This window comes from Thunnus thynnus, chromosome 21, assembly GCF_963924715.1.
Source record: "Thunnus thynnus chromosome 21, fThuThy2.1, whole genome shotgun sequence".
Lineage (NCBI taxonomy): Eukaryota > Metazoa > Chordata > Actinopteri > Scombriformes > Scombridae > Thunnus > Thunnus thynnus.
Genome location: NC_089537.1, coordinates 26,212,555 through 26,226,910, shown reverse-complemented (window position 1 = coordinate 26,226,910; position 14,356 = coordinate 26,212,555). Strand labels below are relative to the sequence as shown.

The 14,356-nt window shown below is 40.1% G+C and overlaps 1 protein-coding gene across 1 annotated transcript in view; it reads left to right on the top strand.

The window, feature by feature from the left end:
* plppr5b (phospholipid phosphatase related 5b) overlaps window positions 1-14,356 on the top strand; it is a 174,603-nt gene that overhangs the window by 8,563 nt on the left and 151,684 nt on the right. The window contains exon 2 of the mRNA XM_067578063.1: window positions 427-517. Within this exon, the coding sequence (XP_067434164.1) occupies window positions 455-517 (63 nt within the window). The 5' untranslated portion in view covers window positions 427-454. The remainder of the gene's footprint in view (window positions 1-426; window positions 518-14,356) is intronic.

Sequence of the window (14,356 nt, the reverse complement as noted above, 5' to 3'; positions counted from 1 at the left end):
GCGCTTTGCTTTGACTGATTGTATACTGACATGATGGAATAAAATCCATTTTGAGTCACTGTGGAAAAAGTACCACAGTGATCCAGTAGTTTGTAATTAGTTATGTATATGACCCCTGAACAGAAGTGACACTGCAATGTGTAATCATATATCAGTCCTTTGATGTTATACAGTTCTATTTTGAGCATGAACAAGTCTATCTTAAGACACACTTATAACCCAGTTCCATACTGTTTACTAACATTGTTAATAGTACACTTTCATATAGAACAAAGAGCTGGGTTAAAGAGACATCCTGTTTGTTCACTAGACTAAGACACATGCAGTCAAATGTGTTCCATCTAATTCCTGCCTGTCACACTCGTTTTTTAGAATTTTTAAAGAACCAAGTTGTGTCTATTCTAACCTGCTTCTTCTTCTTTACAGTTAACACTGATAAGAAGAGCAAGTGAACATGCCTCCAAAACGACTCAGTAGAAAAGAACGAAGGAAACTGTGCACCTCACTGGCAGGGGAGGTAAGATGTTTCATAAAGATGATTTAGATGGATGCATTGGCACTTTGAGTAATCTTTGAGAAAAGAATTGCTGTGTAGAAAGTTCACCACAGGTAACAAGGTTGTATTTACTGTAACTGGACAAGGTTTTATACGTCTAACAGATCTGCTGCAAAAATAGTATACTGTCACCATCTAGTGGCAAGAGATTGAATAAACCAAGCATTGTTCAAATTCACAATTTTGCAAATGACATATACAGTGAATTTGAATGTTGAAACTTTCGCAAAAACTTTTTGGGTTGAAAGGCCTTTAAAAAGTGTTTTCATGTGACTGAAAGACATGGACTAAGGTTTTCCATATGCATCTACACTATGCATTAACAGAAGTCATGCTGGTTCATTGCATGCAAATTGTGTGAGATGGTCTAATAAAAGCACAGTTTTGCCACGTTTCTCTCATGATTGTCAACTTTTGTTTGAGACAGTCCAAATTCACGGTAAGGACCTCACATACTCAAGTCCGACTTGATATTTTGTAGAAACTGATTTGTAGACTCTAGATTAGTTACTTGATGAGTGAAGAGATTGTAATCTACAAACACTACAGCAGTACACTATCATCTGCTCTGCCTGTTGTAATAACACATGGCTACAAATGGAACCAATAGCAGAAGTGCAGTGTATGTATCTGTAGGAAGTATCAGGAATGATGAGGACAATCAGACAACACAGGTTCAGTAGTTTCATGTATCATCACTGACTGAGCGTGAGATGAGCGGCGCATTCGGAGTAGATCAGATAACAAAAAAATACAAAGCAGGAGTGATACAAACAAACAAAAATCTAATCTGGTCATGAAATGTATGTTTTGTTTCCTGATGCATGGTAGTGTTAAAGTCAGTTGCTAAGTGATACAGTATAATAGTGTTTTAAATGCATTTATAACTTAATTTAGCTAATATTTTTAGATAACAGTATTATTTGATGTTATTTACTGTTAAAATATGAATGTAAATTTCATGGAAATATGCCTAATTGGGAAATGACTCACCTCAGACTTGTCACATGCATACACACTTGTGCACACAGGTACACACCCATCAACACAATATCCTAAAAAAAATACTAGCAATATAAAAACATCATATTCAGTACTCAGTCCCAATATACAAACTAAATAAATAAATAATGGGGATAAGGGGGATATTTACCAGTATGGACAGTATTTGTTTGTTCTTTTTCACCTTTGAAGATTTCTACCTGGTTTCATCAGAAGCACCAGCCTTTGTTTTTCTCGTTTACCTATTGAGCACACCACTGTTTTTTGGGATAAAAAACTGTACTTTATCTCACAGTACAGTACATAAATCATCACACAGTACTAGTTCAATACATAAGAGCAGGGCTCCCAGGTTAACCTCTCCCAATTTTGTTAATTTGTATTGATAGCAAATTTGAACATAAACTAATGTTTACAATAACTATGGCTTAATTGCTCTCAGGTTCCCCCCTAAAAATACAGGAGCAAAAAAAAAAATGACGCAGAGCAAGTCGGAGCACGTCGGTGCCAATCAGGCAACAAAGTGTGTGACTTGGAAGGCCCTGACAAAAGATGTCTTCCTGCTGACAGGAGTGTCAGATCAAAAAAGCTAATACTGATAGTTTTGGAAGGTAGTAACTCAGTTTGGAGGACTTGTAGCCATGATATGTATGAGTTAGCTTATCAAATTGCTTTGGTACAAGGAAATCTGTGCAGGATGCACAATGTAAGTGTCTCCGTCCATAAGAACTCCTTCTGCATATGAATTGACCTTTGAGAGGGATGCTGTACTGTACTTCCTCCAGTGGGGAGGAGTTAATGAATGATCAAACTAGAAAAAAACCTGGAGAGCAGCACCTTGCTTTGAAATTAAGTTCATCTACAAAAGCATCATACAACATGTAGATCAATGTAATGTCATTTCATTCTGTGCTTCAATATTTAAGAAGTGGTTTTGCAAGTGTTGATATTGAAAAAATGAACTTATTGTGTGTGTACATATATATATATATATATATATAAGACAGCAAAGGTTGACCTGAAAAGTTACTGTGACTTATCCCTTGTGATGTTGCTTCAGGAATGTTACCAGGCTCTTTATTAAGTTTATGTGTCACACTAAAATATTATGAAAAGAGCAAAAAAAAAAATCTTTCTTTTTTGGTCCCCTGTGTTGTCACTTCTTCCTTTTGAACACAGGTCATTATTAATGCATAATACCCAAGATTGCTCAGTTTCTGAGAAAAGGCAGCAGAGAAGAAGAGTTAGACAGCAGAGGAAGTCACGGAGACACAGAAGTACAGACAAACACCATCAAATGAAAAGTTTAGATGCAGTCAGTAAGTTGTAGTGAAATGTGCCTGCGTCTCATCTGCTCCCAGTTGCAGCACATCAGGCTCAGTGTTGTATTCTGGCTCCTGCTGACTCTGCAGGCAGTGTTTAACTGCAGCCACTAAAGGTTCATGAGGTTAGATCGCTATTGGGATTGATTAAAACCCATTTTAGCTACTTTAGCTTGAGTGGTGTTGACTGAATACTGCTCAGCAAGGAGGAGCTGCACTCTGTTGGGAGTCAGTCTTGCACATACAGTGTACTTCATTATTGCACAGTAAGCACACTTATGTAATACTGTCTGTATTAGCGATGTGCAGAAAGCCCAGTATTTGTATTTGTACCTATATTTGTTGAGTCAGGCATCTTATGAAGGAGGTCCCCGTGCCGGCTCTCAAACTGGAGTCTCCCAGATCATAGACGACTGCGCTGACTACTGAGCTAAAACTTTTTTAAAACTGTACCTACTGTACATGGTCTGTTTCTTCTTCTGTAACAGCTAATATCCCCCCCAGGGATCAATAGTGTTATCTTCTCTTAAATTTAAAGGATACAATATTATATTGTCAATGCACAGTAGTTTTTAGTGCTCACACAACCAACTTTGCATACTGTCATCTTCAGTCGCGTTGATGACGTGAACGCCATCTGTCTATGTTCACATTTAGCAGCACTTATCTTGTCAGTGGAGAAAAAGATATTACTTGGGGAGGTAGAACTTGATTATTGTTATCTGGTGTTTCAATTGAAAAAAGTTAATAAGTAATAATTTTGATGTTATTACACAGAAAACATGATTTACCAATCTTTATGGTCCTCACTTAGATCGGTACTTCCATATCTTCTGTTGTTGCTTCCTAACAGAGAGTTTCTGATATTTTTATGATATAGTATCAATATCAGGGGCTGATGTATATAGTGTGTATCCTCCTGTACCTGTTTTTACAGTTTATTTCTCCAAAAAGAGAGGGCGAGATCTGTTTGCCAGCTGGCTATCACAGGTGTTGAACACTATCAGCTGAATATTCATACAGTAACACTCCCACGTTTAAATAGACACATTCAGTAGATAAGTAATGTGTGGCTCTAACATGACATTCTGTTACTGCCTCAGTGAGAATGTGTTCAGTCAACAAAAGCTTAATATATCATATTCAATTCATAGCAATATCAAATAAAGCAAGCAAATCGCCATATTTGTTATTATATGTTACCAGCAGTTGATATGATAAGTGATCAGACTTGTCATTCATTTTCTGTTGATCTGCTGATTATTGAAGTCCTTACTACTTCAGTTTTGTCCCTTCCTTTCTCTTTTCCTTCTCTCCCTGCATTCTGTTACCCTTTGTTCTCTTCTCTTTGTCCGCTCCCTCCTCAGCTTGCCTCTCTCCTTTCTTCCCTTCTTTTCATTTGCCGCAACTTCATCCTGACTGATTCAGCTGTCTCCTTGTGCAGAATCATTTTCAGAATGAGTTTTCCACAGAGCCAGATGAGTGTAGTTTGAATTCAGAGGATTGTGTGCGTGTGTGTGTGTGTGTGTGGGTGGGTGGAGTGTGCAGATCTGTAGACACTCTGGGGAGACTTGAGAAAACAGTGTGGGCGCACACAAGTGCATTATCCTGCACCTATACTACATCTAAATGAGCTGGATGCTCCAGAAAGCTCTTGGTTGTCAGACTGCAGAGGAGTTTAACACAGGTAGAGACAGTACAACATTTTTAACAAGAGTAAGATCACAATTTATGAATAAATGGGGCAGAATTTTATAGCTGGCAAGTGGCCATGATAAAAGTGAGTAAATCCACTCTGAGATGTGTGTGATCATTCAAAATAACACATGATGCAGTGACAAATATGGTATAAGTTGACTGGCGTTATTAAATTCTCCTGTTCTTTCTTTCATTCTGTCGATTTTGTGAGTTTTGGGACTTGCAGGAGACAGATTAATAAAAGAATGATCAGAACTGAGGCCGAGATGTCCTGACTTTTAATCACATTTATGGGTCAATCTCCCCATATTCCTGGATCCTACACTTCTCACAGTGCAACTTAATAGTCTCATTTTTGATCCTCCCTGCTTTGTAAGTGCCCACATCTTGCAGCCTGACATCCCAGTTTGTTACAGACTGTTTGAAAGAAGAAGAATTTTTTGAAATTAGTTTCTGAGCACAAACTGAAATAACCCTGATGACGTCACTATGACATCACCAGGGTTTTCACAGCTGAATAGTCCTCCACATTTGAGTAAACTTCCTTTCATTTGTAAAATCAGTGTAGTGCCCCTTCAAAAAATGATTTAATATTAAAGCAGTTTGATGTTTATATAAAATGAATGTTAATGATTGGTCAATTGTCAATAACATGAATAAATCTTAACCATTAAATTAACTATCAAATTATAAGTAAGTAAAGGTTATTTAATGTAGCACCTTTCACAGAGCAGGTCACAAAGTGCTTCACAAGAGTAAAATTGTTAAAGAAATAAGACCATAAAGATAGTACAATATAACAGACAGGTGACAATTTAAAGGAAAAACCATTTTGAAGTGTCTTAGTAAGGTGTTGGGCCACCACGTGCCACCAGAACAGCTTCAGTGCACTTTGGCATTGATTCTACAAGCTGGAGGGATGAACACCGTTCTTTAAAAAGATATTCCCTCATTTGGTGTTTTGATGATGGTGGTGGAGAGTGCTGTCTAACTCGTCAGTCCAAAATCTCCCATGAGTGTTCAATTGGGTTGAGACCTGTTAAATGCAAAGGTCATAGCATATGATTCACATCATTTTCATACTCATCAAACCATTCAGTGACCACTTACGCCCTATGAATTCGGGCATTGTCATCCTGTAAGAGACCACTCCCATCAGGATAGAAATGTTTGTTCATAGGATAAAGGTGATGACTCAGAACTTTGTATTGATTTGCAGTGATCCTTCCCTCTAAGGGGACAAGTGAACCCAAACCATACCAGCAAAATGCCCCCCACAGCATAACAGAGCCATCAGATCCCCTCACTGTAGGGGTCAAGCATTCAGACCTGTACCAGTTTTCCCTTTCATTTGTCACCTGTCTGTAAGATACAATAATAGAAACAAACTATAAAACATAAGCAACAACATACCTTAGAAACACACAAAATATGAGTCTTCAGCTGATTTTTAAAGACGTCAACAGAGACCGCAGATCGTATGTTTATAGGAAGGGCGTTCCACAGCGTTGGAGCCGCCACTTAAAAAGCACAGTCACCTTTTATTTTCAGTTGAGCGCGAGGGACAACCAGTAAGCCCTGGTCAGAAGACCTAAGCGACCTACTGGTGAAATAAGGATGGAGCAGGTCAGAAATATACAGTAAAGGAACATTATCATATTGTCATTTAACCAGGGTGATGAGTTGACTGAGGGAACGAGTCTCATTTTACTAGGAGTCACTTTATCCAAAATGATGGAACAATGTGTGTGAAAGGAGTGGACCAGACAAGTCACATCAGCCAGTATGTAAAGACAACACTGCACTTGAGTCAAAAGCTGCAGAAAACTTCTCAGCTGAGATGCAAGAGCACTTAACACCTTTACTGGGCAGAGAATCAGTATTAAAAGACAGGCTGCACAGACCACATTCATGATCAGTAACATGCAGCTCCTCAGAGCAGATAGAATCAATATTTAAACCAAGCATAAAAACCAGGTCCAAGGTGTGACCCCTAATGGTTGTGGGACTACACATGGTGAATAAAATTAAACGACTTGGTGACATTAAGAAAATCAGCAGCAAACCTACAAGAAACGTCATCTACGTGAATATCACCAATTATAATAACTCTGTTCAACCTAATGATAGAGGATAAAAAAATCACTGAGTTCAGGCATAAAAGAACTAATAATCAGGGGTCGGTAAATTAGAATACAGTAAAACAGATTTGAACGACCCACTTTGGTCATCTGCAGTTCAAACGAGGAGAAAGCCCCAGTTCTCACCATCTGACTTTGAAAGTAGTTCCTGAAAACCATCCCACCCCGGCCCGAGGTCCTGGTTGTGCTGATAAAAGTACAATCCGGCAGGCACAGTTTGATTAGGGGGACATATTCCAACCTCCTCTGCCAAGTCTCGGTCTGAAACGGAAAATCCAAGCCTTTTGAGATGAAAAAATTATTCAGTATGAAGGACTTATGTGCAATGGAGTGAGCATTTAACAGCACCATCCTGAGGGACATAGACCCACTGTTGGCAACAGCGGAGGCCAAGAGCCAAAGGAGTGCAGGTGCAGTGAAGGTGTAAGTGCCAGGGGAAGACAGTAGAGGGAACTCGTGCTTGGAAACAGTGGCCTGAGATGAAACCAGAGAAAAAGAGGGAAGTCCCAGGGGAGGTGTGTAAGGTGTAAACAGTCAGTCATGTGGAGAAGTCCTTAAGAGGTAGAAACAATCCTAAAACAGATTAAAATTGTCAATAAAACCTATGTTGTGAACTCTGCAAGCGGACTGGAGCCAGGTGTGGAGGCTGAGGATTCTGCTGAAATGCCCTGCTCCATGTGCCAGTGAGGGAGTTGGACCAGAGATATAAGCAGACTTTCCACAACTACTTAAAACGTTATTAAAACATTAAAATCATTTTCAGCTCGGAGTGTTGAAGAGCTGCATCAACTATCACTCGGTTGATAGAGGACAGGAGTGAGTGCAGCAGCTCCAGTCCAGAACTATTAATGTGGTCGGGGAGAAAAGAGGACAAGGAGATGACGGCTGTGGGTTCTCCTGGCAGAAGGGTGCATGATCTGTGTCCACACAATGTGATGGAAGTTGCTCACTGAGGATTGGGTGAGCAGGCAAATGTGTTGTGTAGTAGCGACATCAGACTTGTGAGATGTGGATTTCTCTGCCGGCTCAGAGCAAGGAAAACCTCCAGAGCATCTGATCACGGCCTTTTTCAGGGGCCTACGACTGGATGAGGAGCTCGTTAGTTGAGATGAGGGCTGTTGGTTTGGCTTCACAGTGGGCTGGCGAGCCACCCGAACACTGTTAGCCACCAGTGGTGAAGACGCTGCAGTGTCAGCAGGTGACGTTTTCACATCAGGACAAGTTGGAACCGCAGGAGCATCAGCTGGATGTAGCTGTTGGAGAGGCGTAGGTGAGGTGGTGAGCCCCGTCTGAATATCCCATGCAACTGTGGACCACCACTTTGGCCCAGAACAACTCATGGTTAGGTGTTGAGTAGGAGGAATGCAATGGACAGGTGGAGTTGTCCCACATAACGGTGCCTGGATGGTTGCATTGAGAGAGGCAATCCATTTGGACTGCCCAAAGGCCACTTCTAGGAAGCTGGACCAAAGAGTCTTTTTTCTTATGTTCATCTGAAAGCCGTCTGATATCCTCCTTAAAAGTTCTATATATAGAACTGTGAAGCAATTTACATGTATTAATCATTTTTTATTGCCAATGAGGGTAGAGTAGTAATGCAATGTAAAAAATGAGACCTTCCCCGCCTTCTTGGTTGTCTGTAACAGCCTTTGGACTGATTTCTATGTGAAAGACCCAGGCCGGATTTTCAACAAAAAGTGCTTTGCCTCTCTCCCCCTAACATCAACAAACAACCGGCATAACCACACAACAGCATAACAAAAATGGTGCTATCTTTATAGAAACACCCTGCAGATATTAGCTCTCCAGCTAATGAGACAGCTAGCCTCCATCAACCACTACACATTTCACAATAAGACACCCCCGCAATGACAAGTTGCCCATTCCTGAGCACACACACAGCTAAAACAACTTTATTGCCTCAACAAAGGAACAGAAATTCAGCTCCAGAGCGACAGCAAAGCATAGCTTACCCCTTTTGTTTTTCCTGTTCATAGCCGAAAGGTCGTAATAAGCACACATTTCACAACAAAACTGCAGTGCATTGCTCCCCAGCCACAGCTCACTGAGCCTACCGTCATTTAGTAAACAAAAGTTGGCTGTTAACGGGTTGGGTCAGGTTTAGGTGGTTGATTAACGCATATTTGTGTGAGTCGGGCGTTGCGAATTGGCTCTCAGCGGGCACAGTGCAGCAGGAGCCTCTGTGTGTGCTGACTGACTGGGAGTGAGAGACGCTTTACTGAAACACGGTACAAAACATAACGTTAGAGATCTGTCATGTAATTATGAGGGGAGGAAAAAGACATCACCTGCTATAGTCTCACGCCACGAGCACCAGGATGTTGTCTGCACCTCATTTAACAGCCACAGATGTCACTAATAAGAGGGAATTTCTAATTCCTACATACAGAACCTTTATGATCAGCAATCTTTTTGTTAGCTTTTTGGAGTAACAGAGTCCTCACAGTTCATAGTTGGCATTGTCATGTCAGGTGTCCAATGACTAAAATCCTTTGTGTTGTTACAGTTAAAAACAACCAGAATCTAAAAGGTGTATCATAAAATGAGGCATAAAACTGGATAAAAGTCACATTAAGACCGCTTTCTGAAAGCATTTCTGGTGAGTGACTGTATAGTATAGCCTGTGTAGAGTTAGCGTATAATTAAAGAAATTAGGAAAATACTATGAATTGTATAGTTTCATTATAGTGTAAATGGCAGAGGGGTTTAGTATTATCTTTGATTGTTGTATTATATAAACTATACCTACATGTTATATGTATCAGAAGCTTTAGTCCTTTATTATACTGTGTTATGACCTGGCCTAGAGGAAACCCTGGCGCAACATGAAAATGAGCAACAAGGAATTTGCAGCCCTTTGAGTATTTATTTCAGGAAAAAACAAGAGAAATTAAGGGGATTAAGCAAAATTGCTACCCACCCCTACTGTTTCCAGGCTGCTATAAATACTGTTATTTATAATATTTTACAAAAACATGTTTGCTGGCCGGTGGAAGTGGAGAGAGGAGAGCCCACAGGAGCTGGGGGAAGCTGACCTTTAACCACTAGCTTTTAGGCTGGAACCAATCAGCTCCTTGCAACAACCTACATACACTAAATCACACAATCATTCACTCAGCCAATCAGAGAAGCTCATCTCCAGCTCATTACACACAAGGTGCATCTCAGTTCCCTTAATTGCATCAAGGGGTACATCTCATGTCTTTTGTCGCTCCTGGCTTGAACCGCAAGTTGTTGTGATCCACCATTTTGAAGGCTGTCTCAAAGCTCTTATTTCTGCTTGGAGGAGCGAGGATCGATGAACAAGGAGGGATCTCTGAGAAGGAAATATGTTTTTAGAGAAATAAGTCCTTTCCTCTGAAGCGTCATGTGAAGCAACGTGTATTTCTGATGACGGTGGCAGCTGATGACAGCTGGATCAGCTGTCAGTCGGCTTTAACAGCTGTAGAGACTTCTGATGGAGTTTGTGTCTGTACACATGTTCACTGTGCTGACACTAATAAAGGCTCACAGTTATCACTGCCAGAGCAGATGTTTTCTCTCTGCAGCCTGTTACCTGTTTAACAAACACCTGCACAGGAATCAAAACTTGCATTCTGTATTTAAACTGTGTACTGTGTCCTGCTCAGAGGCACAGGAAACATTTCTACTGACAGAATGTGTTTGTATTATTTATTCATTATTCATACATTTTTTTGATATTCTGATTGTGAATTCATTATTTAATAACCCAGAACATGATTAGAGTGTCTTTTGAACACTGGAAATTATAATGTTTCAGGGAAATTGAAATGATGTAACTCATATCAAACCAGACGCTCAGGAATTTTCAGCCTCACATGTGACTGAATGGAAATGGTGATAAATGATGTAAAATATAAATGTGTTTAACATGTGTTTCTTGCTGGCAGACTCTCCCTTACCTTAATTTTATCCATAATAAAAGTTAATGGGGGAAATAACAAATCATAAATGAAGAAAGCATTATTTTCAACTAGATCATGAATCAGAAAACAAATAAAATATTAAACTTATATTATAATAAAAATAAGATGTAAAACTTTGGAGCGGTACACTTGAGTTTAATCTGTAATCCATGTCCGCTTAGTGATGTGGTGGCTGTGACTCAGGAGGTAGAGCGGGTCATCCACTAATCAGAAAAACAGCGTTTCGATTCCAGTCCACATGTTGTAGTGTCCTTGGGCAAGATACTGAAGCACAAATTGCTTCTGATAACTGCGCCAGAAGTGTGTGAATGTGTGTTAGATCATGATGAGCAGGTTGGTACCTTGCATGGCAGCCTCTGCCATCAGCATGTGAATGTTGACATGTATTGTAAAGCGCTTTGAGTGGTCAGAGGACTAGAAAGTCACTATATAAATGCAGTCCATTTACCATTTACCATGTTGTGATCTATCAGAGCAGTCTGATCAGGTACAGTGTCCAATAAATAACTGATTTCCAATAAGGTGGCGTGTCAGTCAGGAGAGGACTTCCGTGCCCTCTATATCCTCACTCATGGTTCCTCAGAGCAGAAATAAGAGCTTTGGGACGGCCTTCATGATGGAGGACCAGAACGACTTCTGGGTCAAGCAAGAATGGAGGAGCGAGGAGTAATCAAATAACAGAATTGAGATGTACCCTCTATCAACCAATCATTCACTCAGCCAATCAGAGAACCTTACCTGAAGCCCATTACACACAGAGCCACCAAAGCTCTCTTAATTCTGCTAGTTGAATCAGATTTCTATACAGTTTATGTTGATTAAGTTTGCTAATTCAGTAGATACACATTCAAAGTGTAACCGCAACAGCAGCAGCAGCAGCAGTAATAGGTTTATTGAACTGTTGGAGCCTCTTCAGATGATGAAGGGAAAAACAGGAGTCAGTTATAGCCTGATGTAATGGTAAGAGACTGCTGCTGCCTTTTTAGAGGTAAAAGCAATAGTAGGTAGGTGATGGATTAAAGCGGAGAGTCTTCATTGTGGCCTGTATGGTGGACAGTACCATACCAAACATACTGTACATGTTCCATGTACAAGAGTACTCTCAGGACACAGGGCTGCTGGTCTCTTATACTAAGAAGTTAACTAAAGTTTGTTGCATTGTGTGTTTTGTCATCCTTTAAGTCTCAGAAAAAAAGTCTCAGCACACCTTGCAATAAAGCTGGAACAGCTCGCACTATGTTACCGTGGCATATTGATCCACCTCATGGTTGGACGATGACTGCACACCAAAGAATACTAAGAGGGAAATCAATTTCATCCAAAAGTAAAATTTGAATCATTCAAATTGTCAGTGGAGTAGCTTTTGTTTCAGAAGGGGGGAGACACAATGAAGTCTGGGGTTCTTCAACCAGAACCAAAAAAAGAGAAAAGAATGGAAAAGAAAAAACTAAAATAAAAAATTATACAAACTGAAATTGGTCCCTGTGCCTTCCATACACCTAACAAAAGACTTAAAAATGTGGCCTGAATTTCTGCATTAATGCACAAGATTAAAGTAAAATATGTACAGAAGACTGAATTTTTACTTTTGTTACCAAAAGTAAAGCCACCTGTAAATCAAAATGTAAATAATGGGATTTTGGAGGGTATTGTCAGTAGTTCTTTACAGCTGGGCTCCCTTTCACTAACAAAGACCATGCCATTTGAACGGTATAAAAAGTAGATTTATTTGGATTGTCGAGAGGGTTCAGGATTGGATGAGGATAGTGTATGGTGGGCTGGATGGGGGTCGAGGAGAGGGATGAAGGGGGTCGATTGCCGCGGGATGAATGGGAGCTGAAGGTTGGTCCGGGTCGTGTACGGTTGGATGATGGCATGAAGGGAGTCAATGGCATGGGGATGACTGCAGACCAAATGGAATCACAAAGAGGCTGGAGCGTCTAGGAACCCGGGGGTCGAGACTCAGGGTGGGGGACATGTCTCGATGAGCTTTCTGCTCGGCACCCCCCCCCCCCAGTTAGAACTGAGACAAATGGGAGAGAAAGGGGTTAGACACGCTCATATAGGTATGCACGGATGATTGAACAAATGAGGCGCAGGTGATTGAATTTAGTGAGAGAGAGGGGCGTGGTCTTGTTCCTGAACCTTTGTTATAATTATAACTCCATACAATCTCCACAGATCAGAGGGTTAGGGCAGCTTTTATGTGGTCTGAGAATACTCGCCACTGCTCGTCAAGCATTGCTGTTAGATAATCGAAGGCAATGTACATGATTAACATTTTTATGAACTCCTCTCTGGCAGTTGGACAGTCAGAAAACACAATTTACAGAGATTTTAGTGAGGAAATCAAATTTACACTGTAAAGGTTGGGCGACACTTTTTAAAAAGTGACCGTTCTCTTCTGAACATCTCTACACATTTTATCCAGTGTATTGTTTGATGTTGTCAGTATCCCAAAATCCTACCAAGAAATTAGAACCTGAATGGAACATAGCTGTTGTCTAAGCCCTAATCCTTATGCACTCCAGGATGGAGTTGGAGATGCTCTTTGTTGAGTTCTGTTTTAGTCACAGTGAAAAGAAAGTAGTATCGCCAAAAGCCCTTTCCGTTTTGCCGTTTGAATGTTTCTTATATAAAAATGTTGATTGATTTATTCTCCTAAACAAGAGGAATGCATCATTACATGTAACGGTACATTATGTGTTTGTGATGAAAAAAGTGCCCTTGGTCTCTGTCTTTTTCCCTGTCTCATTTTTACTTCTTCTTTTTCTCTTCTATCCTCAGAGATAGATACTTTCATCTCAAATGAAATACATTTTTAGAGAACTGCAGAAGTTCATGTCATTTGTGAATTAATTTGAGGTTTGTGTTGGGATTATATATGACCAGCAGTTAGGTTGAGGGAGAGTAAGTTCATTGTCCAGTGTGTGTTATTTATTATCACAGATAGTCCTGGCCTCATCAAATGCCTGGATAGAGGGCATTTAGAAGACAGATTTGACTTCTGCTCCCTAATAAGTGACGGAGACTTGCATAAACAGTTTATGTGTGTTAAATCAGTAATACAGTTGCAGTGTTGTTGTTCAGAGGTTGACCACTGGAGGGTGCAGTCTGTACACTAGAACTAGACTCTGTCTACTGCACATTTTAGCCAGTATGAACTTGCACTGCAGTGATGTAATACTGAGAATACTGAACTGCACTATCATCATAATAAACTATAGAGCTTTACATCTTGTACTGGATTGTACATATGAAGTGTACTGTAGGCTAAATGGCTATTTTAAAGATCAGTTGTTTCTGAAAAGACCACATTATACTACATTATACTGCTGTATCACATATTATCCTGCCAGCTTTATAAGGAGGTGTGCTGAGAGGACCCAGAGCCCAGCTGTCTCTTTGGGGGCATTTTATGACTTTATTAGACACATTATGACTAGAGAGAAAGTTTTCTCAGTTTATTACAGTCGACAGTAGAGAGATGATGTGAGACAGAGATAATGGTAGAGCTGCAATGATTAATCAATTAGTTGATTGACAGCAAATTAATCTGCAACTATTTTGATAATTGAATTATCAATGCCAAACATTTGCTGGTAGCAATTTGAAGCTTTTTTTGTGTTATTCATTAGAGTAAACTGAATATCTTTGAATTTGGGACTG